Source organism: Vitis vinifera, chromosome 18, assembly GCF_030704535.1.
Source record: "Vitis vinifera cultivar Pinot Noir 40024 chromosome 18, ASM3070453v1".
Classification (NCBI taxonomy): Eukaryota; Viridiplantae; Streptophyta; class Magnoliopsida; order Vitales; family Vitaceae; genus Vitis; species Vitis vinifera.
This window is the reverse complement of record NC_081822.1, coordinates 1863027-1887213: the sequence shown is the minus strand read 5'-3', so window position 1 is coordinate 1887213 and position 24187 is coordinate 1863027. Positions and strand designations below refer to the sequence as shown.

Genomic DNA, 24187 nt, shown 5'->3' with positions numbered 1-24187 from the left:
ATCAACTATGGATTTGAATTTGTTTAGTAGATGGAACTTGAAGTATGATAACTTATTTTTAAAATTGAATTTGTTTAGTAGAAGGAACTTGTAACTAACTATTGTTGAAGTATGATAACTGAATTTTAAATTTGAATTTGTTTAATAGAAGGAACTTGTAACTAAAGTATGATAACTGATTTTTAAATTTGAATTTGTTTAGTAGAAGGAATTTGTAACTAACTAAAAGATAACTGATTTTTAAAATTCTTATAACCGTTTTTATTTCAAAATAAAGATTTTATAATTAAATAATTTTATACTAAAATATATCTTCTTTTAAATCATAACTTTTATTTTTAGTTCCTCCATGTGATAAAATTAAAATTCTAAAAAAAAACACCTTTTTGGTTAATTTATGATAATTATATTAAATTAAACTTTATTTTTAATTAATTTATATTGAAATTTGTTTTTAGTTACTTAATATAATAAAATTAGAATTCAAACAAATTCTATTTAACTTATTTATAAGAACTGAATGTTCGTTAAAGGGTCAATGAAAAAACTAAACATTATTATCATATATATTTTAAATGATTTGAATAAAAAAATAAAAATATTGATGAAATCAATTAGGTAATACATTATTTTATTTATTATAAACTATCTATGTTATATAAGATTTTCTTCTTTCATGTTGCAATCTTTTAGTTTATAATTTATTTTGATTTAATTTTTTACTATATAATACTTCAAAATAATTTATTTATTTATCCATAAGTTTAAAAAAAATAAATTAGAAAGAAAGAAAATTGAAAAGAATAAAACTTTTTTATTTGTTGTCATGAAGTTTTTTTATTGTGGAGTGTAGTTTTTCAAGACAGGTAGGAGTTTTCTGATGGTAATTATTTTCAAAATGTGATATAATTATTTTTAATTAATATTAATATGGACAGAAATATTAATATTAAATTTCAGTTGAAGAGTTAGAAAAATAGGAAGACGTCCAAATATCTTATTTGTGAAATCAACTACCATAATTAACTTTCTAAAAATTTTAATTAATATCTTATGTCTTCTTCGAGCAAAATATGATAAATTTGATGGACAATTATATCCTAAAATATCATATCCAATAAAATATGTAAATTTATTTTCATATTTGATTTTTTTTTAAATAATAAAAAATAAAAAATATATTACATCTCAATATTACGCATTAATAGAAATATGAAACCTTTTTCGCTTTAGTATTATTTGGAAATCTTTTCATAATTTATAACTTAGTATACATATGCATATTTAATTTTTTTATTAGTAACATTCCTAACTAAAATATTGAAAACTTTATCCAAAATATATAATAGCATTTGGAATATTTTAAATGTTTTATTGAATGATAGTATATGTTAATATTATTTTAAGTTGTATCATAAACATAATTAGTTTAATTATTTTTTAACATAAAATTTTATTTTTACTTAAATTTTTGTTCATGATTAATATGAAAAATATTGAAAAAATAAAAATAGAAAGTTGTTATACATGGGACATGTACATATATCTTAACTCACGGAACGTTAAGTCATGAACATATCTCATATCTTATCATCAAATCTCCTAAATCTAGCATGATCTTAAAGTAGTAGAGTCTCATCCTAAACAAATTCAGTTACTATTACTTAAATAGAAAGATTTATCATCCTAACCTTTCCTTTATCATCTTCAAAGTATTTGCTTCTTGTTGTCGTGAGCTATAGACCTTAAGAAAGCTTTCTTTCATTATCATTTTCAACTATCTTGAAAAAAGGATAATGGAAGACACCATGGGCGAAAGTATGATGGAAAGGTATGGAAGTTCTTGTTTTTTGTCAATTCCATATAGCAAGAAACATATTTTTATTTTCATTTTAATTTACAATCTTAATTACATGCAACAAGAAAACATGCAATTTGGGTTGCTTTTATTACTTGAAGATTGTAAATTCAAAGTTCCATATCTAAAATGTGAACTCAATATGATTTCCATTTTTTAACCTATGTTTTTCTTGTTGTGTTCTTTATATGTATTTTTGAATTATTTGAATGTGTTTATTGCTTAGGATTAAACCGAGCGAAAGTGTTATGAAGATATTGACTGAAAGGAGTTTGATGATGGATCTTGGATCTTTTTATATACCAAAGAAGAGTAAATCAAAGCCAAGGGGAGATGATGCTTATTTTATCTGTAAACATCATCAAACCATTGGTTTGGCTGATGGTGTGGCTAGTTGGGCAAAGAAGGGTATAGACGCGGGTGAATATGCACGACAATTGATGGATAATTGTCTCACTGCCCTTTATGCGAAAAACAAAAAGATTGTGGATCCAAAAATGATTTTAGAAGAAGCTTACTTGAAAACTGAAATTAAAGGATCCTCCACAGCATGTATTATAACACTTACGAATGAGGTATGTAATCTAATCAATTTATAAATTCAAATATATATAAAAATTTCTTTTTAAATCAATTATGTTATATTTATTATGTTTTAACTATTATTGTTATTTTATAGTACTTGCATATTGTCAACGTTGGAGACAGTGGAATCATGCTATTTAGAGATGGAGATCTGATATATAAGTCACCCGCACAACAACATCGTTTTAATTCTCCATATCAATTGGGAAAGAGAAGTGATGATCTAAGTGTAGCAGAGGTATCTAAATTTGTACCTTGTATTAAGTTTATTATTTTCTTTCTTTGTTTTTTTTTCTTCTATTTTTTAAATCTTAGTAAGATCGGTTACCTAATCCTAAGTTCATAATTTTCTTTCTTTCTTTCTTTCTTTTCTATTTTTTTTAATCTTAGGTAGGATGGGTTACAAGTGAATTTTAATTTTTACCTTTTTGGAATGTTTACATTTTATATGTTTTTTTGGACGAATCTTAAAAACACTTTCTAAAATTAGATGCACGATATTTTTTTTCATTGAAAAATAGTTTCTATACTAAAATTAGTTTTTAAAAACATCACCAAAGTACTCTTGCTGGATCATTTCATAAACATTTTACCTGCAGGAGCTTACAATTGAGGTAAAGGCAGGAGATGTTATGGTGGCCGGAACTGATGGACTATTTGACAATGTGTTTGCAAGTGAGATAGAGGATGTTATAAGGGTTGTATGTAAAAAAGAAAGCTGTTTGGAGCCACAGGTATTGGCCCGCTCATTCGCAAAGTTGGCTTTGAAGAATTCACGGCACAAAGATGGCGATTCCCCATATTCAAGAGCGGCAATGATAGAAGGATATCTTAAAAATGGTGGCAAACCTGATGATATCACTGTGGTAGTTGCACACATTGTACCACCCATGGAGATACTCGGATTTTAGAAGGACGGCAGGAGCAAGCACCAAAACGACACAAGGGCGGTAACTATATATATTATTCTTGCTCGTATCATTCTTATTCCTGTTCTCATTTTATCTCTTTAAAAATTGTGTATGTGATTTCACTTTGTTCATTTTTGTGTTCTTCTTTGCTATTATATTTCTCTAAGGGTTTACTCAATGTCATTATTGTTTTTAGTGTCAGGTTGGAGTCCTTGTTTGTTTGACCTATTGAGTAATTTTTTTTTTTTTTTTTAATTTCAATCATTTCTGTTAATAAAAAAATCATTTGAAAAAAAAAAAATCCATGTGAATCGTGTCTTAGAGTCATACCATTTATCAAGATTATTAGTTATTTTCTTTTGTTTTTAGGATTTAAAAAAAAAAAAAATCCGCATGTGAACAGTGTCTAGTTATAACATTTATCAAGATTATCTCAATTTTTAGTTATTTTCTTCTTCTCTTTTTTATTTTTCCTATTTTTATTAGAAAAAAATGAAAACACGTCACTCAATATCCCAATTTTTAGTTTTTTTTTTCATTTTTTTATTTTTTATCTTCCTTTCGTTTTTAGTTTTTTTTTTTTTTTTTAGTTTTAGAAAATAAAAACATGCCATGCATGTTGAAAAATACAGCCCAACGGAATATCCCAATTTTTAGTTTTTTATTTTTATTTTTTATTTTATCTTCCTTTCGTGTTTTTTTTTTTTTAGTTTTAGAAAATAAAAACATGCCAAGCATGTTGAAAAATTCAACCCAACGGAATATCCCAATTTTTAGTTTTTTTTTAGCTTTTTAGAAATGAAAATATGTTACAAAATCCCACTCAACTCAATATTTCAATTTTTTTTTCCTTTTTGTTTTTTCAGCATTTTAGAATTCTGGTTTTTTATTGTTCTTACTCATAAAAAGAAATAAATTGAAAAAAAAAAAAACAAGTCAAGCATGTTGCTTGTTTTACATCACCTTAGCATTGTTTCAATTTCTTACTCTTCTCAATCTTCAATAGAATCAAATAATTTTACCCCCGCCAATAAAAAAAAAGTGAATTTCAATTTTCGCTTCAATTCAAATTTCTCAAAAAGGATTAAATGTTCATATTCAAGACTTGAGCTTTACTTAAATAATAGTAAAAAAGTAAGCCTAATGTTCTAGGTTCTAATATAGGTTAAGTTTTGTCTTCATGTAATAAAATTGAAATAATCTGCTTATAAACACAATCTATATCTATATATTCATTGTTCAACGCTAGTAAGATGAAGACAAATATCTATGACAATTGTTCATTATTACCTTTGATGATCCATGCTAGACTTGAAGAAAATGTGAGTGTAGAAGGAGTGTGGTGGAAAAATGTGGTGGAAAAATCGTTAGTATGCTACTCTTTCATACATTTAAGTTTCCTAAAAAGTGGAAAAGGCTACCTCGGGTGGCAATGAATCACTTGAGCGTGTAAGCCGTCACTTTTCTAAAAAAAAAATGGAAACACTCTCGAGAATGAAAAAGGTCACCTTGGATGGCAATGAATCAACTAAGCGTGTAAACCGTCATTTCTCATAAAAAAGAAAAAGAAAAAAGAGAGGAACAAAAATAGCAATAAATGGGGAGTTGAGCAGAAAATCAAAAAAGTCCTAAGCACAAGTTTTGCATTTACATTTCTATGAGTCAAAGATGGTGAATCTTATACAATTATATCAATGCTATAGTTATGCGATTTTATTGAACTTGTGTTTGCATTTATCCTTTACATATGGTAGTATTTATTTGTGGTATTATTCAGTTTATTGCTAGTGAAACAAACCTTAATCTTCTCAAAATCCTAGACATTAGGCTACTTAATAATTAAAATTTTTGAGCTTGAGTCTAAGAATTGTTCTTTAATTCATTTTTGGGTTATTTGAATTTTGGTGAATATTTGAAAGAATGAAATTGATGATTTACTGTCACTTTAATCAAATATTCAATTTTTTTATTATTAATTTGGGGAATAAATTAAATTGATTTCAATAGGTTTAAACAATATTGAAGGAAAAAAAAATTTAGAAGAAGAAGAGAGAAAAAAAAAAAACTTATTCACTCATGCATTTTTTTTTAATTAAAAAAAAATTTGGGTGAATCAAAGTAAAATTCTTGAATAGCTTTCAAGAGGCTCTAATAATGTCTTTGATATAAATAAAAAGAAAAAGGAAAAAAAAAAAAAGGTTCTGTTGCATGTTTTTTATTTTTGTTGTTTCTGATTTTATTTTTTATTTTTAAATTTTGACCTCTGCCCGTTTTTATAAAAGTCTTTTTGCTCTTTTGTCTCATCCAGTTTATGAAAAAAAAAAAGGCTTTATTCACTGCCCTATATTTTCAATTTCCGTTGTTTTTGGTTGTTTTTTTTTTTTTTTTTTTTTGGTAATTTTGGCCTTCATCCAATTTTTTATTCAATTTTCCGATTGTATATTAACTTTGGAAGTTTTTTTTTCTTTTTCTCCTCTGTTCTTTGCAACTTACTATTTTTTGTATATTTTTCAAATTTTCTTATTCTATTTTTCTTATTTTTGTGGGAATTTGGAATGAGGTTTGATTATGCTGGATATGCTTATAGTGGGGAGATTATGACTTATTGAGAGCATACTCGTCAAAGAAATTGCTCTTTTAGTGGCATAAAATTGGGCTATAGATACAAATTTTGGGTATGCTTATAGGAAATTTGTTTGTGGTTGGACTTTTGGATTAAAAGAAATTAGGTGTTTGAAATTATTTGAATTTTGGATGGTTAGTGCATATAATTATAAATTTGGATTTAATTAATTATGGAGATACTATTAGTTTTATATATCATGAATTTCATCTTTTACCTTGAGAACATTAGGTTGAGATTTTGATGATATGAAATTTTTGGATGTTAGATGTGTTAATTTTGGATTTGGTTATGACAAATTTGTTAGTAACTTATTGGTGAAGGTTCATTGTTTGGGTGTTTAATTGAAACAAATTGGAAGTTTCATAGAAAATATGAGGAGAGGATGAGAAGATTTTGACAAATTTAAAGAGTATTTGATGGATATATTTTAGCACTTTGAGATATTGATGACAATGTATCATTTAAGAAAATTTTATATCATTGAGAACTTTTGGTATTAAGTGAATGGGAGAAGACAAATTTGTTTATTAGAAAAAGTGTCATTCATAATAGAGTTTGGACAATGAAAGATTTTGATAAATTTGAAGAATTTTGAGGAAATTAGAACCGGATTTTGGTGATAGAAAATATTTGGAGACTAAATGGATAAATTTTAGATTTGGTCATGGGAGATTTGTTAGTATTTTATTAGTGAAGGTTAGTGGTTTGAAGAAATGATTGATTTTATGAATTTTAGATTCCCTGAGGAGAAAAAGGGATTTCTTCTTTCTTTTTGGTGGACTTAGATTATATTTATGGAAGACTTTCAAGAATTTGAAGAGTATTTATTATATATATCAATTATTTGGAAATACAAATACTCGAACTAAATGATGGACAATTTGTAAATTTGAGGAGTATTTATGAAATATATTGGATACAATGATTACTTGACTATATTGATGATTTTGTGTTATGAAGCATTTTCAATAGCAAAGAAATTGGAGACAAAAAATATGATATTCATGGAGAGAACTTGGATTATATTAATGGAGGATTTTGACAAATTTGAAGAGTATTTGTTACATATAATAATTTATAGGAAATATGTAACAATTTGTACCTTAAGGTGCTCTAAATGTTATGTGTATTAGAGACAATTATGGGAGAGCTTGGACTCTTTTGTTATAAAGATATAACATTGATTAAAATACATACCGTAATTCATCATTCGGTCAAGGTATGTATATATCATCAAAATATCTTTTATAATTACATATATTTAATTCTGTTGCTGACTTAGGCATCGGAGCCTCTTTTTTCTGTTGTGCAGGTTGTCGGCCGAGGATTAGATGAAAACAAAGACAAATTCACAAAGAAAACAAAGACTCTTTTACGAGGATTTTATTTCTATGCACCAAGTGGACTCTTGTATGCTAATTGTAGGCCAAACTCTCTTTCACCGACTAGAAGGCAAATTAACTAAATAAATAAATACATATATTTATATGCCATATAATTTCTTTTCTTTTCTTTTCCTCTTTTTATGGTATATTTATTATGAGAAAAGTTGGATGAAAAGAAAAGAAAAAGGGTATAAAATTATAAAGTCCTTCTTTGATTAGATTCTTAATGGGAATCAAGCAAATCCAAAATTAAGCTTTGTTTAAAAATTATTGCTCATTAAAATAGAAAATAACTTTTTAATTCAAAATATATATACGACAAACTTTTTATAAATCAAAACTTTTTTACAATTTATTACAAGAAAAGGTTTGGGAAACAATACTAAATATACTTTTAAATACTTGAAAAAAAACATTTTTCTAAATTTTACTAACCAATTTTTTTGTAACCGTTCCTCCTCTCTTGGTATTCAAATGTTTATTAAAAAAATATAATTTTTTTAATATTTTTTTCTTTTTTCATTTTACAAAAAGGTCACATATATCATAAATAAGAAAAGTTAAATATCGTCCATCATTTAATCATTATTTAGTTTAAAATCAAAATAAAAATCATGTAAGAAAACCCTTAAACTAACAAGGGCTCGATTCCCCGCTCAAGGCTAAAACCCTTTGGGCAGGACTCAACCTCAATCCTTGGAGATCACTCCTTCCTCTCCTCCAAGAGGCCCACCACATTATATTTTGCCCAATAATTATTTAATTTTTTATTTTTTATTTTTAGTTTTTAATAGAAAGAAGGGATTATATTGGGGATCTGCATATATTGATTTGAAATGTGAAGCTGTGGAGTGCAGATAGATTGGCTTCAATAATTTTTTCTTAAAAATATAAAAAAAAATATATATATATATAAGATAATGTACCATACAAATATTATAATCATAAAAATATTAAATCGAATTCACTCAACTTTTTTCCAAATTTAGGTGGATTCCAATCTAAATTAAGATAAAAGGTAATATAGTTGGAATTTCGAACTAAAACCGGATTGAGAAAGTTTAAATTAAATCTAGAATATTATTTATAACAGTTGGAAATTTTATAGAAATATGATTCAAATTAGAAAAAATATTAATAAAATATATTTCATTAAAATTCATTAAAATATTTTAAAATTTTCAATAAACAATAAAAGCTGTTTTTATCTTATATTTAATTATTTTATAGTTTTAAATTTTGGATAATCACCCCATTGGAATTTAAAAATTAAATAATTAACATTTAATTTTTAATTTTTAATATTTCATTTTCAAAATAAATAAATGTTTATTTTAATATGTATATTATTATTTTTAAATATTTATATAATTTTTTATTAATTTTTCTCCTCATTTTTTTTTTCAAAACTTCTATTGATATTTTTTATAATACCCTTATTAAATATGAGATATTTGCTAATATTTTTTGAAAAATCTAATATTTTAATCCTTGTTTGGACATAAGTTTTGGATCATTATTATCAAAGTATAAAAATACAAATACCCCGTATAAAACTAAAAGTCATGTTGGTTAATCCAAATAAGATAAGAAGTGAAATATTATATCTTATCTCATATTTGATTGGTGATAAGAAATGATAAGTTATATCATTATCTATCATATCGTATATTTAACTAACAAAAGATAAGATAAGTGATGGGATATCTTATCCATAAATTTTTTTCATGTTTGGTTGGTGATAAGAAATGATAAGTTATATCATCATATATCTTATCATATGTTTAACTAAACAAAAGATAAGATAAGTGATAAAATATGTTATCCACAATTTTTTTCATATTTGGTTGGTGATAAGAAATGATAAGTTATATCATCATCTATCTTATCCTATATTTAACTAAATAAAAGATAAGATAAGTGATAGAATATGTTATCCATAATTTTTTTTATTTATTATTCATATATGTTAATCTCATAATAAGATATGAGATATACATATCTCATATATCAAAAATTTATTTTTTATTTGTTAATATACTCATTTTATAAATAATTTTTTTTATAAATTAAATTTATGATTAAAAAGGAAAAACTAAAAAAATGTTTATAAAATAATATTAATATATGATATATAAATTATTTTTATATATTAAATAATATAATATAATTAATATATTAACCTGAAATTTTGGATAATAATTAATATAGGATATATAAAGAAACAACCTTGTTTTTTTATTTAACAAATTTATTATATTATTTTAATATCCAATCATCATTTGCCACATGTGATATATAGCAGCGGGGATAGAAGAGGGTTGTTTACTCGCGAGTCGCGATTTGTTGTGCAATGTGTGAGCGGTTGTAGGAATTGCGAGGCCCAGGGATAGACTTAAGGGCAGATCCTACCGACTTTTATCCCATGTGAATCTTATTTACAAACCAAGTCCTTTATTTTTAAATGTATGATTACTATCAGCCACATTTAAAAAATTTAGGATATTTTAGTATATATCTTTTAAAATATTTGATATAATTATTTTTAATTAATATTAAAATTTTAAATTCAACTAATTGTAACTCTTATCATTTTTTTTTTGCTTATTAAAGAGATATGATTTTCGTGAAAGAGTTAGAAAAATTGGAATACCAAAATATTTTCTTTGTGGAATTAATTAAAACTAGCATAATTAAATTTTTTTAAAATTTAATTAATATCTTAAATCATCTCTAAGGAGGGATAAGATATATTTGATAGATAATTATATCTTAAAATATTATATTCAATAAAATATATAAACCTATTCTCATATTTGATTTTTAAAAGAATAAAAAATTAAATGAAAAATATAATTTCTACCAATGTTGTGGAATTTTTTAAAATAAAAAATATGTTACTTCTCAATATTTGGCATTAATAAAAATATCAAACCCTTTTCATTTTTAGTATTATTAGGAAATCTTTTCACAATTTATATCTTAATATATAATTTTTTAAATTTCTTTATTAGTAATATCCGTAATTAAAATATTGAATCAAGGCATTTGGTATATATCAAACGTTTTATTGAATGGTATTATATATTAATACTATTTTAAGTTGTAATTTTTTTTTAACTAAAATTTTGTTTTTAAATTATGTTTTTGTTGACAAATGATTAATATGAAAAAATTGAGAAAAATAAAAATAGAAAGTTGTTACAAATGGGATATGTAGATATATGAATATTAAGTCATGGATGTATCTTATATCTTATCCTCAAATCCCTTAAATCTAGCATGATCTTAAAGTTGTAGAATCCTAAACAAGTTCAATTACTATTACTTAAATATAAATATTCTCATCAAAACCTGTCCTTTATTCTCATTCCAGTATTTGCTACTTGTTGTCTTGAACTAAAACTCAATTGTTTTCAACCATCTTGAAAAAAATACAATGGAAGACAAGGCCATGGAGGAAAGTATGATGAGAAGGTATGAAAGTTTTCTTTTATGAAGGTTTTAGATAGCAACAAGTATATTTTTATTTTTATTTTTATTTATAATATCAAATTAATACCACAAGAAAACGTGCAATTTGAGTTGTTTTCATTACTTAAAGATCGTATATTCAGATTTCATATTTGAAGTGTGAATTCAATATCATGATTTCCATTTTTTAGCCTAAGTATTTTTTGTTTCTTTCTTTATATATATATATATTTTTTGATCATTTGAATATGTTTATTATTTAGGATAAAACCTATCAAGAAGGGTATGAAAATATTGAGTGAAAGGAGTTTGATCATGGATTTCGGATCTTTTTACATACCGGATAAGAGTAAATCAAGTACGAGGGGAGATGATGCTTATTTTATTAGTAAACATCATCAAACCATTGGTTTAGCCGATGGCGTGGCTGGTTGGGCAAAGCAAGGCATAGATGGGGGTGAATATGCTCGACAACTAATGGATAATTGTGTCACCACCCTTTATGCGGAAGATAAAGAAATTGTGTATCCACAAATGGTTTTGGAAGAAGCTTACTCTAATACTAATGTTGAAGGATCATCCACAGCATGTATCATAACACTTACGGATGAGGTATGTAATTTAGTAAATTTATGAATCTAAATATATACAATTTTTTTTTAAATCAATTATCTTATATTTATTATGTTTTAACTATTGTTACTACTTTACAGTGTTTGAATGTTGTTAATGTTGGAGATAGCGGATTCATGATATTTAGATATGGAAGAATGATATATAAGTCATCCATACAACAACATTTTTTTAATTGTCCGTGTCAATTGGGGAAGACCTGTGATGATCCAAGTGTAGCAGAGGTACCTAATTTGTACCCTATCATAAGTTTATTATTTTGTTAAGTTTAGGTTGACATAAGTTTAATAAACTCTTTTTATTTTTTTGGAATCTTGGGTTAGATCGGTTAGTTGGATTAAGTTGCTTTTAAAAACAATTTTTATATTAGAAGCACTAGGACTCTAACTTGATCATTTCATAATTCCGGTGCTTATAAACATTTTATCTACAGGAGCTTATGATTGGGGTAAGGGCAGGAGATGTGGTTGTGGTTGGAACGGATGGACTGTTCGACAATGTGTTCGTAGATGAGATGGAGGTGGTTATAAGGGTTCTGCGTGAAGAAGGTTGTATGGAGCCACAACTATTGGCCAAGGTATTGGCGGAGCTGGCCGAGGAAAATTCACTGATTAAAAGTGGTGATTCCCCGTACACAATAGCTGCATTGATGGAAGGAAAGTTTAGAAGTGGTGGCAAACCCGACGACATCACTGTGATAGTTGCACGCATTGTACCACCCATGGACATACTCTGATTTTATGATGGCGGCAAAGGCAAGCACCAAAATGGCACGAGGGCGGTAACTATATATTTCATTCGTTCTCGTATCATTCCCATTTCTCTCTTTAAAAATTGTCACTTTGTTCATTTTTATGTCCTTCTTTGCCATTAAGTCATTTTAGTTCCTAATCTATATACATATATTTTAGGGTTTTTCTCATATGAACCGTGTCCTAGAGGTATTCCATTTATTAGGATTATTAGTTTTTTAGGTCTTCTAAAGAAAAAAAAAAAAAAGAAAAAAGAAAAAAGAAAACATGCTTAAGTATGTTGCAAAGTTCCACTCAACTCAACATCCCAGTTTCTAGTTTATCTTTTTTAATGCTCTTTTTTCACTCAATATTCCAATTATTATTATTTAATTATTTTTATTATTTTTATGTAATGAAAGCTTGTGACTCAATATACCATATCCTAGTTAGGCTTCCTCTTTTTTTTCTTTTTTCTTTTTTCTTTTTTTCTTTTTTCACATCAAACAAGTTATAAAGTTCCACTCAAATCAATATTCCAAATTTTAGAATTCCGTCTTTTATTTAATCTTCTTATCCATAAAAAAATAATTTGAAAAATAAAAATTAAAACTTGTTAAGCATGTTTCCTTGTTTTTCTCTTCTTCTATTGAATCAAATAATTTGATAAAAAAAAAAATTAAAGAATCAAATAATTTAACAAGAAAAAATAAATAAAATAGATGTGAATTTCATTTTTCCCTTCAATTCAAATTCTTCAAAAATGGATTAAATGTTCATATTCAAGACTTAAGCTTTACTTAAATAAGAGTAAAAGAGTAAGCCTAATGTTCTAGGTTCAGGTATGGATTAAGTTTTGTCTCCATGTAATAAAATTGAAATAATTTGCTTATAAACAAAATCTATACCTATATATTCATTGTTAAACACTTGTAAGTTGAAGACAAATATCTATGGCAATTGTTTATTATTATTTTTGATGATCTATACTAGACTTAAAGATAATGTGAGTGTAGAAGGAGTGTGGTGGAAAAATCGTTAGTATGCTTCTCCTTCATACATTAAGTTTCCTGAAAAGTGAAAAAGGCTACCTCGGGTGACAATGAATCACTTGAGCGTGTAAGCCATCACTTTTTTAACAAAAAGTTGGAAACCCTCTCGAGAATGAAAAAGGCTATCTTGGGTGGCAATGAATCAACTAAGCATGCAAGCCGTCATTTCTCATAAAAAAGAAAAAAAAAAGAAAAAAGAAAAAAGAGAGGAACAAAATAAGCAATAAATGGGGAGTTAGAGCAGAAAATCAAAAAAGTCCTAAGCATAAGTTTTGCATTCACATTTCCAAGAGTTGACGATAGTGAATCTTATGTCATTATATCAATGCTATAGTTATGTGACTTTATTGAACTCGTGTTTGCATTATCTTTTACATGTGGTGGTATTTATTTGTGGCATTATTTGATTTATTGCTAGTGAAACAAACCTTAATCTTTTCAAAGTCCTGGACATTAGGCTATTTAATATTTGAAATTTTTGAGTTTGAGTCTAAGAACTATTTCATTGATTCATTTTTGGGTTTTTTGAATTTTGATGAATATTTGAAAGAATCAAATTGATCGTTTAATGTTGCTTTAATCAAATATTTTGTTTTTTGTTTATTAATTTGGGAAAAAAAATAAATTGATTTCAATAAACTTAAACAATATTTAAGGAAAAAGGGCAACTTAAACAAGATGAAGGAAAAAAAAAATCCTTATTCACTCATGCATATTTTTTTTCCTTTTCTTTTTAAAAAAATAGGTGAACCAACGTACAATTCTTGAATAGCTCTCAAGAGGCTATAATAATGTCTTTTATATATCATATAAAAAATAAAAAATAAAAAAGGGGTTATTCACTGCTGCATATTTTCAATTTCCGTTGTTTTTTGTTTTTATTTTTTATTTTTTAAATTTTGGCCTTTGTCTATCTTTTTGTTCTTTTTCTCAATCGGTTTCTGAAAAAAAACAAATTATTCATTATTGTATATTTTCAATTTCCGTTGTTTTTGGTTCTTTTCTTCTTTTCTTTTTTATTTTTGGTAATTTTGGCCTTTATCCATTTTTAAAATTATTTGTTCTATTTTAAAAATAAAAAATAAACTAATAATATTCCTCTTTCGCATATTTATAATAGAAAATTGGGATTTGGGCGGTGGATTATGGAAGTTTGGTGTTTGAAATAGAATAAATCCGAGGACCACTGGTTAAAATCTAAATGTTATTAAATCTATTGATTTTAGATTATGATAATATTGAGAGCATACTTGTTGAAAAAATTATTTTTTTTTGTGGTATAAAATTGGATTATAGTTACAAATTTTGGATATGATTAGAAAATTTGTCTATGGTTGGACTTTCAAATTAAAAGAAATTAGGTGCTTGAAATTATTTGAATTTTGGATGGTTAGTGTATATAATTATAAATTTGGATTTAATTATTTATCAATATATTATTAGCTTTATAGATTGTGAATTTCATCTCTTACCTTGAAGAAATTAGGTTGAGATTTTGATGATATGAAATTTGTGGAGGTTAGATGTACTAATTTTGGATTTGGTTATAGGAAATTTGGTAGTATCTTATTGTTTGGGTGTTTAATTGGAACAAGCCCGGAGTTTTGGGATGATAGTTCTAGTTTTAGATTATTGATTTAAGTTCAATGTTAGAACTTGGAGTTGATCATATGACTACAAAATTAGATTTTGATTATTATTTTAAGGCATGGTTGATTTCATTGATTTTAAATATTCTAAGAGAAAATTGAGATTTTTCTTGAGAGAATTTGGACATTATTGAGGGAAGATTTTCAAGAATTTGGAGAGTATTTATTAGATATATTAATTATTAGTAGTTAATGATAAATTTGTGTCATTAGACATTTTGTGAATTGGAGATGATAATTTGCTCATAAGAAAAGATGATATTAATGAAGAAGGTTTGGACCATAGATATAAGAGCTTGATGAATTTGAAGAGTATTTATTAAATATGTCAATAAAGAGTGCTTGCCCTTAGTTGGTTGGGGGTTGTCGAGATTTTTTTGCTAGAAGATTTTGATAAATTGAAAAAATATTTGTTAAATATATCAATTATTGCATGATGAACGATTTTGATAAATTTGAAGAATTTTTATTAGATCACTTTTGAGGAAATTAAGATCAAGGTTTTGATAATAGAAATTTGTGGAGACTACATGTATAAATTTGTTGGATTTGGTATTGGGAGATTTGTTAGTATTTTTTGGATGATTGGTGTAAGTTTAGTTTTAGAATTTTAAGTTCATTGAATAGGTTATAAAATTAGATTTTGATTAATATTCAAAGACATAATTGATTTTATGGAGATTTTCGGGTAGTTGAAAAGTATTCGGAGACAAAAAATTTGTTTATTAGAAACAACTTAGACAATATTAACGGAGAAATTTGACAAATTTGAAGAGTATTTGTTACATATATTAATTTATAGGAAATATGTAACAATTTGTACCTTTAGGTGTATTAGAGACAATTTGACATCATTCGGTGAAGGTATGTATATATAAAATATCTTTTATAATTATCTATATTTTATTCTATTGCTGACTTAGGCATCGGAGCCTCTTTGTTTTGTTTTGCAGGTGTTCTCATTCACTGTGACCCAAATTAGAGGCCTGGGCCTGGGTTCAAATCCCCTCTCAAGGCTAAAACCCTTTGGGCAGGACTCGACCTCAATCATAGGAGATCCAACCCTTCCTCTCCTCCAAGAGGCCCATCACATTATTTTCCGAATTTTTATTTTTTGAAAATCATAAACAATCATTTTGTCTTCTGGGTTTTTAATAAAGGGGAGGGAGTGCCCAACAACAAGAGCTGTACCAGATGAGACGATTGCAAATTTGACACAGGGCTCACCGTCACATGGGCACGGGGAAGAAAATACTTCAAATGGAAACAAAATTGATATGACCTTCCCCCTCATAATGATCATTATTCAATTCTTCATTCTATTGTGTGGAGAGGCAATGTGTGGTGGGAATGGCTTGACAAAGATTTTGGGGGCTTGAGGGCCTGTGAACGTGAATTGGAGTCCACATGACCAATACTATGAACCCCAACTCTCCACATCTCTCTCCCTCACCTTCACTGACAGTGAAACTGTGTGTGAAGACAATGGTGGGTTATCAAAAATGATGAAGGGTAGGAGTTTGGTCTGCTTTCATGGCCTGTCATTGTGCTTTTCCATTCTCACCATCACCGCAGAGGGACTGTTTCTCCATGACCAACACCAGCCTCAAACCTTCCAGAGCATCCAAACCCGTTATTCTCTCTTCCATTGGCAGCACTAAAGCCTCCTACAATGCTCTTGTTTTTTAGGTTTGTTGCTTCTCTCTCTGTGTTTGGATACTGGCATTTTGATTGGAAAAATTGATGATAGACAGTAATTTAGAAGCGGGGTTGTTTTAATATGTTGATTTTTGAATCTGGGTGTTGGTTTAGATTGCGGCATTTTGATTTTGTTCAATATGTCCACTCTGCCTAATTATCACATTCACCATTAACTAGCCCTAATATCGAAATTTCTAACACCATTGAATTGTCGTCAATGAGTGAAATCCTAAGGCATTTTGAATGCCATTGACGCATCACAATAGCCATGGACTCAGGACATGGATTACTTCATGCCTTGGGAATTGTAAAAAATGTAAATATGAAATCATTCCTCAATCAGATATTTCTGAGCTTGCCACAATCACTTGATAACATTTTAATGAAGTTGTGTTTGCAAGTTTGCATCTTATTTGTTCCATGTTTGCAAGAATTGAACAAAGGGATACTTCAGTATGAATTCCTATCTGATCCCAATTTGATTGGTATTTTCCGCATAATTTAGAGGGTTCAATTTTTTGCAATATGTGTTGTTAGCAGTTTCATTTTGCTTCTTGGAAAATATCAAACATCTGGTAGTGGAGAACATAGTGGAACATTTCAATGGTGAAGATGAACAAAAAAAAAAACAATGGAGAACTATCTAAAATTTTAGCTTGTAGTTTGATGTATTGAAAAGTTGAACTCAGAAAATGGTTCTAGGGGTTCACCCTATGTTCATGATTGGAACAGGACGCCAAGTTGATTGACATTGTGTTCTCATATTCTTAGAAAGCGATATAAAAGGGCCTCCTGTATTTTTTGGCTTGATGCTATATACTTACCCTTTTTGTTGTGCATAATGCCTTAATTAGTGACAATAGCAACACATAAGTTAAAGAGGGGGAGTCTGGAACCATCTCCAGTTTGTTTCAGTCCTTTTCAAACACTGAGTTGTCCCATTGCCTTGAACTATCTGAAAATGAGAATAGAAAATGGAAAACCACCATTACAATATGCTCATCTAAGAGTGGAAGGCATGGGCTTATGTTTATAGTTGGGGTACAGCGAAAGTGCATCCAGTTTCTTTAATCCGTCATATGTATATCATGGCAAAATGCAATGAATTCCACCAAGTATGGCATAGCCGAAACTGGCCTGAAAGCAAAAATTTCTTCCATTTTCCTTTCTTTTCCTTTTCCTCATGGTCTCTGAAAGCCAGACACAGCCTTATTTTGATGAGTAAATGATTTACTTGTGTATCTAAAGCAAGTTCTTATATATTTTTTTTCATTCTATGGAACAGACTAATTGATTTTAAATGAACAAGTTGTCGAATTTTTTAAGTCCCTGGTCCATTCAATGCTGTGGTCTTCATTTCATTTGTTTATTTTAAATAGCTCAAATTCCAAGTTTTGTTACAAGTTAAGAACCTTTTAATTCTCTGATTTCTCAATTAGGTGACATGCTATTGATATATTCTTACATTCAGGCTGCTAGGCTTGTGGGGCCTCCGGCAAAATTTGATGCTTCAAAGCTGAAAGTTGTGCCCATGGGAGAAGAAATTGATAATTACTCTGGAATCATCCCAAGAGTGTACACCCTCTCCCACTGTGACTTTACAGCTAATCTAACCTTAACCATATCCAATATCATCAGCCTTGATCAGGTGCGGATTCTTTTTAATTACTCCTCCAGCACATAATTAAGCTGTCTTCCTGATGTCAACACTACATGCATTCACACAGAAAAGTTTGCTTACTTTGTGTAATAATACCTGATCATGAAAATAATCAAACATTCTGGAACAATGAGGACTGGCTCAGTGTGTTTGTGTACGGATAGCTGGACAAAAAGAGTGCTATGCTCTGGAATACCTGAAATTCTCATTGGATCTTTGCATATTCATGTATTGCAGTTGAAAGGGTGGTACAACAAGTTTAAACACAATCTATATCTATATATTCATTGTTCAACGCAAGTAAAATGAAGACAAATATCTATGGCAATTGTTCATTATTATCTTTGATGATCCATGCTAGACTTGAAGAAAATGTGAGTGTAGAAGGAGTGTGGTGGAAAAATCGTTAGTATGCTCCTCCTTCATACATTAAGTTTCCTAAAAAGTGGAAAAGGCTACCTCGGGTGGCAATGAATCACTTGAGCGTGTAAGCCCTCACTTTTCTCAAAAAAATTGGAAACACTCTCAAGAATGAAAAAGGCTACCTTGGATGGCAATGAATCAACTAAGCGTGTAAGTTGTCATTTCTCATAAAAAAAAGAGGAACAAAAGTAACAATAAATGGGGAGTTGAGCAGAAAATAAAAAAAGTCCTAAGCACAAGTTTTGCATTTACATTTCTATGAGTCGAAGATGGTGAATCTTATACAATTATATCAATGCTATAGTTATGCGACTTTATTGAACTTGTGTTTGCATTATCCTTTACACGTGGTAGTATTTATTTGTGGTATTATTCGGTTTATTGCTAGTGAAACAAACCTTAATCTTCTCAAAATCCTAGACATTAGGTTACTTAATAATTGAAATTTTTGAGCTTGAGTCTAAGAATTGTTCTTTAATTCATTTTTGGGTTATTTGAATTTTGGTGAATATTTGAAAGAATAAAATTGATGGTTTAATGTCACTTTAATCAAATATTCAATTTTTTTATTATTAATTTGGGGAAAAAATTAAATTGATTTCAAGAGGTTTAAACAATATTGAAGGAAAAAAAAAAAGGAAATTTAGAAGAAGAAAAAGAGAAAAAAAAAAACCTATTTAGTCATGCATTTTTTTTAATTAAAAAAAAAAATTTGGGTGAACCAAAGTAAAATTCTTGAATAGCTTTCAAGAGGCTCTAATAATGTCTTTGATATAAATAAAAAGAAAAAAAGAAAAAAAAAAGGTTTATTCACTTTTGTATATTTTAAATTTTTGTTGTTTTTGGTTTTATTTTTAATTTTTAAATTTTGACCTTTGCCCCTTTTTTTAAAAGTTTTTTTGCTCTTTTTTCTAGTTTATGAAAAAAAAAAAAAAAGGCTTTATTCATAGCCCCATATTTTCAATTTCCATTGTTTTTGGTTTTTTTTGGTAATTTTGGCCTTCATCCAATTTTTTATTCAATTTTTCCGGTTGTATTTTAACTTTGGAAGTTTTTTTTTTTCCTTTTTCTCCTATGTTCTTTGCAACTTACTATTTTTGTGTATATTTTTCAAATTTTCTTATTCTATTTTTCTTATTTTTGTGGGAATTTTGGATGGGGTTTGATTATGCTGGATATGCTTATAGTGGGGAGATTATGACATTATTGAGAGCATACTCTTACTCTTTTAGTGGCATAAAATTGGGCAATAGTTACAAATTTTGGATATGCTTATAGGAAATCTGTTTGTGGTTGGACTTTCGGATTAAAAGAAATTAGGTGTTTGAAATTATTTGAATTTTGGATGGTTAGTGCATATAATTATAATTTTGGATTTAATTAATTATGGAGATGCTATTAGTTTTATATATCATGAATTTCATCTTTTACCTTGAGAACATTAGGTTGAGATTTTGATGATATGAAATTTTTGGATCTTAGATGTATTAATTTTGGATTTGGTTATGACAAATTTGCTAGTAACTCATCGTTGAAGGTTCATTGTTTGGGTGTTTGGTTGAAACAAATTGGAAGTTTCATAGAAAATATGAGGAGAGGATGAGAAGATTTTGACAAATTCAAAGAGTATTTGATGGATATATTTTAGCACTTTGAGATATTGATGACAATGTATCATTTAAGAAAATTTTATATCCTTGAGAACTTTTGGTATTAAGTGAACTGGAGAAGACAAATTTGTTTATTAGAAAAAGTGTCATTCATAATAGAGCTTGGATGATGAAAGATTTTAATCAATTTGAAGAATTCTGAGGAAATTAGGACCGGATTTTGATAATAGAAAATATTTCGAGGCTAAATGTATAAATTTTAGATTTAGCCATGGGAGATTTGTTAGTATTTTATCGGTGAAGGTTAGTGGTTTGAAGAAATGATTGATTTTATGAATTTTAGATACCCTTAGGAGAAAAAGGGATTTTTTTTATTTTTTTTTGGTGGACTTGGATTATATTTATGGAAGACTTTCAAGAATTTGAAGAGTATTTATTAGATATATCAATTAGAAAATACTAATACTCGAACTAAATGATGGACGATTTGCAAATTTGAGGAGTATTTATGAAAATACATTGGATACAATAATTACTTGACCATATCGATGATTTTGTGTCATGAATCATTTTCAATATCAAAGAAATTGGAGACAAAAACTATGATATTCATGGAGAAAACTTGGATTATATTAATGGAGGATTTTGACAAATTTGAAGAGTATTTGTTACATATAATAATTTATAGGAAATATGTAACAATTTGGACCTTTAGGTGCTCTAAATGTTATGTGTATCAGAGACAATTATGGGAGAGCTTGGACTATATTGTTATAAAGATGTAACATTGATTAAAATAATAACAAAATTATTATTATCCTATCACACTCACTTGTTTAATAGGATGATCAGTCGTAATTCATCATTCGGTCAAGGTATGTATACATCATCGAATATCTTTTATAATTACATATGTTTTATTCTGTTGCTGACTTAGGCATCAAAGCCTCTTTTTTCTGTTGTGCAAGTCCCAACCGAGGATTAAATGAAAACAAAGACAAATACACGAAGAAAACAAAGACTCTTTTACAAGGATTCTATTTCTAGTACATTTATTTATATACCAAAGGCTTCTCAAATTCTAACTTGGTATCAGAGCTTCTCGATCAAAGGTGTGAGTATTCTCCTATTTTTTCTCCTTTCTCTCAGTTTTCCATTTCTTTCCTTAAGATCCAATCATGGCTTCCGCTTCCACCCAATCCTCTGACTCGATTGGATCTGGACAAAGCACTACAATGGCGTCCCATCCTTCTTATCAGATGCTCAATCATACTCTACCTGTGAAACTTGATCGGACTAATTACATTCTGTGGAAATCTCAGATTGATAATATTGTTTTTGCCAATGGATTTGAAGATTTCATAGACGGATCTTCCATCTGTCCAGATAAAGAACTCAGTTCAGGATTGATCAATCCTGCCTTTGTTGCTTGGAGAAGACAAGATCGAACTATCCTCAGCTGGCTCTACTCGTCTCTCACACCAGCGATCATGGCACAAATCATTGGTCACAACTCCTCTCACTCTGCTTGGAATGCATTGGAGAAAACCTTCTCATCTTCCTCCAGAGCTAGAATTATGCAGCTAAGGCTCGAGTTACAGTCAACCAAGAAAGGTTCTCTGTCTATGATCGATTATATCACGAAGGTTAAAAGAGCTACAGATAGTCTAGCAGCAATTGGAGAACCTGTCTCAGAACAAGACCAGGTTATGAATCTCCTCGGCGGACTTGGTTCCGACTATAATGCAGTTGTAACTGCTATTAATATTAGAGATGACAAGATCTCTATTGAAGCTGTTCACAGTATGCTTCTTGCGTTTGAACATCGCCTTGAGCAACAAAGCTCGATTGAACAATTCTCTCCTATATCAGCCAATTATGCCTCTTCATCTAATAGCAGAGGTGGTGGAAGGAGGTATAATGGCGGTCGAGGACAGAATCATACCCTAAACACCAGCAACTATACCTACAGAGGTCGTGGTCGAGGGGGTCGATATGGCCAAAATGGGAGGCACAATTCCAACAGCTCTGAGAAGCCACAATGCCAGTTGTGTGGCAAGTTTGGTCATACCGTTCAGATCTGTTATCATAGATTTGATATCTCCTATCAAAGCTCTCAGAGCAGTAATACTTCTCCCTCAAATGCTGGTAATCCAAACTCTATACCTGCTATGGTTGCCTCTTCTAATAATCTTGCAGATGACACTTGGTATCTTGACTCTGGAGCCAGTCATCATCTGACTTAGAGTGTGGGTAATCTGACCAGTTCTTCACCATACACGGGCACAGATAAGGTGACAATTGGTAATGGTAAGCACCTATCCATTTCCAACACTGGTTCTCATCGTTTACTTTCTGATTCACATTCCTTTCATCTCAAAAAGGTGTTTCATGTCCCATTTATATCAGCAAACTTGATAAGTGTTGCTAAATTCTGCTCAGACAATAATGCCTTAATTGAGTTTCGGTCTAATAGTTTCTTTGTGAAGGATTTACATACGAAGAAGGTGCTTGCTCAAGGCCAGCTTGAGAATGGACTTTACCGATTCCCAGTTTTAAACAGCAAGAAAGTAGCCTTTGTTGGTGCTACTAATTCTTCTACTTTTTACTCTCATAATTCCAGTATCTTTGATAATAAAGTGAAGTTATGGCATCACAGACTAGGCCATGCTTCTACTGACATTGTAACCCAAATTATGCAGAGTTGTAATGTCTCTTTTGAAAAGAATAAAAATACTGTTTGTTCTACTGTTTGCTCCTCTTGTCAGCTTGTTAAAAGTCACAGATTACCTACTCATCTTTCACTTTCTTGTACTTCCAAACCTTTGGAACTTGTTCACACTGACCTTTGGGGACCTGCCCCAGTCAAGTCTACCTCTGGTGCTAGATATTTCATCTTGTTTCTAGATGACTACTCACGGTACACCTGGTTCTATCCTCTTCAAACAAAAGACCAAGCCCTTCCTGTTTTTAAGAAGTTCAAACTCCAAGTAGAAAATCAATTTGATGCTAAAATCAAATGCTTACAGTCTGATAATGGTGGTGAGTTCAGATCCTTCAAGACGTTTCTTCAGCAAACAGGCATTTTTCATCGATTTTCTTGCCCGTATAACTCAACTCAGAATGGGAGAGTTGAACGAAAGCATAGGCATGTTGTTGAAACCGGGTTGGCCTTGTTGGCTCATGCCTCCTTACCAATGGAGTTCTGGCAATATGCTTTCCAGACAGCTACATTTCTCATCAATAGAATGCCAAGTAAGGTACTCCAAAATAACTCCCTTTATTTCACACTTTTTCAAAAGGTTCCGGATTACAAGTCCCTTAGAGTCTTTGGCTGCTTGTGTTACCCATTCATCCGTCCTTACAACAGTCACAAACTTCAATATCGTTCTGTTCAAAGTCTATTTCTTGGTTATAGTCTTCATAACAAAGGATTTTTGTGTCTTGACTTTCTGACTGGACGAGTTTACATCACTCCTCATGTTGTTTTTGATGAGGGACAATTTCCTCTGGCTAAAACTCACCCTCTCTCCCCAACCAAAGACACTTCAACAGATACTTTAACTCCAGCCATTATAACTTCCTTTCCTTCTCCAACCTTCTGTTCTAATGGCAGCCACACATCTTCACTTTCTTCATCTCCTTCCACGAGTGAAGCTTCTAATTCTGTGAGTAGTCCTATTGTTGATCGAAAAATTTCTACACTTTACTAATCTATTTTTTTTAACCATTCCTTGTTAATTTTTTTTTCTCTCTTGGTATTCAAATGTTTATTAAAAATATATAATTTTTCTTAATATTTTTTTCCTTTTTTCCTTTTACAAAAAGGTTAAACAAAAGGTCATATATATCATAAATGAAAAAGGTTGAATATCATCCATCATTTAAT

The 24187-nt window shown here is 29.0% G+C and overlaps 2 protein-coding genes and 1 long non-coding RNA gene across 4 annotated transcripts; all 3 read left to right on the top strand.

Annotated features, from left to right (window-relative positions):
* Nucleotides 1–1599: 1599 nt before the first annotated feature.
* On the top strand, nt 1600–3757 carry LOC100260836 (probable protein phosphatase 2C 55). The gene is made up of 4 exons (XM_002284677.4): nt 1600–1831; nt 2085–2433; nt 2538–2681; nt 3043–3757. Exons 1-4 carry the CDS (start codon nt 1797–1799, stop codon nt 3352–3354), a joined length of 840 nt encoding a protein of 279 aa, XP_002284713.1. The 5' UTR covers nt 1600–1796; the 3' UTR covers nt 3355–3757.
* Nucleotides 3758–10711: 6954 nt separating this feature from the next.
* Nucleotides 10712–12753, top strand: LOC100255763 (probable protein phosphatase 2C 55). The gene is made up of 4 exons (XM_002284680.3): nt 10712–10842; nt 11103–11451; nt 11553–11696; nt 11906–12753. The coding sequence occupies exons 1-4, from the start codon at nt 10805–10807 to the stop codon at nt 12206–12208; spliced, it is 834 nt and encodes a 277-aa protein (XP_002284716.2). The 5' UTR covers nt 10712–10804; the 3' UTR covers nt 12209–12753.
* Nucleotides 12754–12875: 122 nt separating this feature from the next.
* LOC132253229 (uncharacterized) lies at nt 12876–18867 on the top strand. 2 transcript variants are annotated; one of them, XR_009465050.1, is made up of 3 exons: nt 15794–16593; nt 18077–18253; nt 18503–18867. It is a non-coding gene; the product is annotated as an uncharacterized LOC132253229 (long non-coding RNA). The 2 variants fall into 2 exon arrangements; XR_009465049.1 differs by having other exon boundaries at nt 12876–16593; nt 18077–18867.
* The last annotated feature ends 5320 nt before the right edge of the window (nt 18868–24187 follow it).

Bases quoted from the DNA above. Each gene is read 5' to 3' on its own strand.
- LOC100260836 (XM_002284677.4), top strand. From the start codon at position 1,797: ATGGAAGACACCATGGGCGAAAGTATGATGGAAAG. The intron at 2,434-2,537 runs GTATGTAATCTA...GTTATTTTATAG, and splicing joins TTATAACACTTACGAATGAG to TACTTGCATATTGTCAACGT. The intron at 2,682-3,042 runs GTATCTAAATTT...TTTTACCTGCAG, and splicing joins ATGATCTAAGTGTAGCAGAG to GAGCTTACAATTGAGGTAAA.
- LOC100255763 (XM_002284680.3), top strand. From the start codon at position 10,805: ATGGAAGACAAGGCCATGGAGGAAAGTATGATGAGAAG. The intron at 10,843-11,102 runs GTATGAAAGTTT...TTTATTATTTAG, and splicing joins GAGGAAAGTATGATGAGAAG to GATAAAACCTATCAAGAAGG. The intron at 11,697-11,905 runs GTACCTAATTTG...TTTTATCTACAG, and splicing joins ATGATCCAAGTGTAGCAGAG to GAGCTTATGATTGGGGTAAG.